The following is a 2,663-nucleotide window of genomic DNA, read 5'->3' on the forward strand; positions in this document are numbered from 1 at the left end:
AGGACTTGTATTAAGAGGCTATTTCGTTTTGAATAGGATTCAAACCTTTTGCCTATGCAAAGGGGCCTTTTCTAAGACTCTTTACTTCTGATTTTCAGCAGCCCACGTCTCCCATAAGACCTCCCCACGCCCCCTTTCTCTTCTCCCTTTCTTCTCTCTTCTAGCTCCAACACCTAAGGAGCTTAGGCGTCTTCTATCTTCCATGCCCAAAAGGAGTTTGGGCATCTCCTTTGCTTACTGGTTTCCAAACCTTAATTGCTTCATAATCAAGAAAAGAAAAGCAAGAGAAGAAGAGAAGAAAAAGATCAAGAAAAGGATCAAAGAGTTGATCACGATCCAGGCTTCGTTCAGATTCGTAGAGTGATCATTCTTAGAGAAGAAAGATCAACACTAAAGAGGACTGTTCCAGACTGATCCTGAGTGGATACCTATAGAGGTCGGATACTTGCACGGCTAAGGAAGAATCTGCTCTCTTCTACATCCAGATTTGAAGAAAAAAATTACGAAACATGTAATTCGATCACATATTGAATTTCAGCACAAAATTTAGCATATGTTCAATTTCAGCATATGAAGTAGATCCTTGTCTTCTATATTTTATACGTGCATGATTTAGATTATCTTCTATTCTACTGTGTTGTTTAGAAAAGAAAAATTTTAAAACATACATGCATGCTCCGACATGAAATTTCAATAATTCTTCGATTCAAGTCACAGAGAATCATGAAAAGCATGAGGTTCATCAAATATGAAGATAAGTAGAATTGGCATAAGCTGACAATTGAACAATGAAGTGACCAAAGTGTAAATTGTAAATTCTTGATCCATATTTTAGATTTTTTCCCCATTAAGCAAGCAGGGAATTAACTCACTGCATATAGATTCAGATAAAAGCCTTCCATCCAACTTACATAACAAAGAAAAGAAAGATTAACAAACCCCTAAGCTAAGTTGAGAGAAAGGGGGGGGGGGGGGGCGGGGGAGAGGGAGGGGGGAACCCCCTTCTCCTATAAGTTTTTAGCTGATCAGCCACTCATGAATTAAACAACATGTGTCCCCTCAAATCTCAACACAAATAAATGTCAGCTGATGAGCTACACTATCTCACAAAACATATGACGAACATAACAAGAACAACAACAACAACTTAAGCGCAGTCCCACAATGGGGTCAGCAACTGGAGTCCAACCGTGAAAAGGAATTGAACAAGGTAGTAAGCATAATTTCAAGTTATTTATGAATTTCACAAAAAACCTGTCATCCATAAAAAGTAGTATTTAGCAAAAAAATCCGCTCAGTCATCTCAAGCACACTGGAAACTAACCAGCCACAACTAAAAGAACTCTCCAAATAATACCAAGCAACTATTAAACAAATTGATAAATCAGCAGAAACCAAGCAGAAGCATAACCAACATATCAAATTCCACACTAAATTCGGTCAAAAGACATCAAATTCCCAAAACATCTAAAAAATTAAGAATATTGAAGAGGATGGACATAATTGAACAATCATCAAACATTTGGAGAACATAATCGAGAGCAATTCCAAAACAAGCCCAACCGACCGATTCCAACCATTCCAACATTAGATATATGCAAACAACACGATGTTTTCATAAAAATATAAACTGTAATACAATAAAGGACAGTGAATACGAAGAGAAAAAGGAAAAGAAGATGGAGATAGCGTCCTGCGTTATTCCTGCTGCTGGGACTCGAGGGGGAGGCCGAGGAGGTCGCCAGGGACGGGATCGATGGGCTTGGGGGCGTTGCGGGCGGTGACAGGGACAGCAACGAAGGTCTTGGTCTTGCTGATGGGGCGGGACTTGTCGAGCTCGACGAAGTCGCCAACCTTGAACTGGTTCAAGGGATCGTGGGCCTGGTACTTCTTCTTCTTGCGGATGCGGCGCTTGTACTTTGGGTGGGGAGCGAGACGGACCACCTCCACCGCTACCGTCTTGTCGTTGGTAGCGCACACCACGCGACCCTGCATCTTCTTCATGGCCTTCACAGAGAGAAGCGAAGGTGGAGGCGGCGGCGCCGCCGGAAAAAGAAAGAAAGGTGACGCGTTGGGGAGGAAGGGGATGGACAGAGAGGAGCCATGGAGGAATGGAGAGGGGTGGGGTTTGAGGGAGGAGGAGAGTTGGAGGAAAGGGGAGCTCAGAAACATGGCAAGGGATTTGGATGAAGCGAGGAAACTGGAGAAGGGAGGGAGCTGCTGCTGCTGCTATTTTATCTCGTCTCTTGCTGTGGATAGGGGTGGGGAATTTGGGGGAATTGGATTCGCGGTTTAACGCCCAATGCATAGTTTGGGTAGGGCTGGACCAATGCGCTCGCTGCCTGGGCTCCAGGGGTTGACCGGACCAGATAGGATGAGTCCACATTTTTATTTTTTTCCTGATAAGACAGACAATTCGTACCATTCTAGAATGAAACTTCAAATATATCAAAAGTTAAATAAAATAAAAACTTTAGGAGTCATCAGGGCATCCACAAAATCAATCTAAATCACATTAACAGAATAATCGACGACATATGATACTATCCAGTCAGCAGCTCCATTTGCTTTATGATAGATATGTCGGATAAAAAATGATGTCTCCTCCCTCGCCATCTATAAAATATTTTATTGGAGTGGATGAGCATCAATGTCTCTAGGTT

General features: G+C 42.4%; 1 protein-coding gene across 1 annotated transcript; it reads right to left on the reverse strand.

Annotated features, from left to right (window-relative positions):
• Positions 1-1,568: 1,568 nt before the first annotated feature.
• Positions 1,569-2,259, reverse strand: LOC105034754 (small ribosomal subunit protein uS17c). Its single transcript, XM_010910019.4, has one exon. The coding sequence runs from the start codon at positions 2,170-2,172 to the stop codon at positions 1,699-1,701; it is 474 nt and encodes a 157-aa protein (XP_010908321.1). The 5' UTR covers positions 2,173-2,259; the 3' UTR covers positions 1,569-1,698.
• Positions 2,260-2,663: the final 404 nt, after the last annotated feature.

Source organism: Elaeis guineensis, chromosome 8 (assembly GCF_000442705.2).
Source record: "Elaeis guineensis isolate ETL-2024a chromosome 8, EG11, whole genome shotgun sequence".
Classification (NCBI taxonomy): domain Eukaryota; kingdom Viridiplantae; phylum Streptophyta; class Magnoliopsida; order Arecales; family Arecaceae; genus Elaeis; species Elaeis guineensis.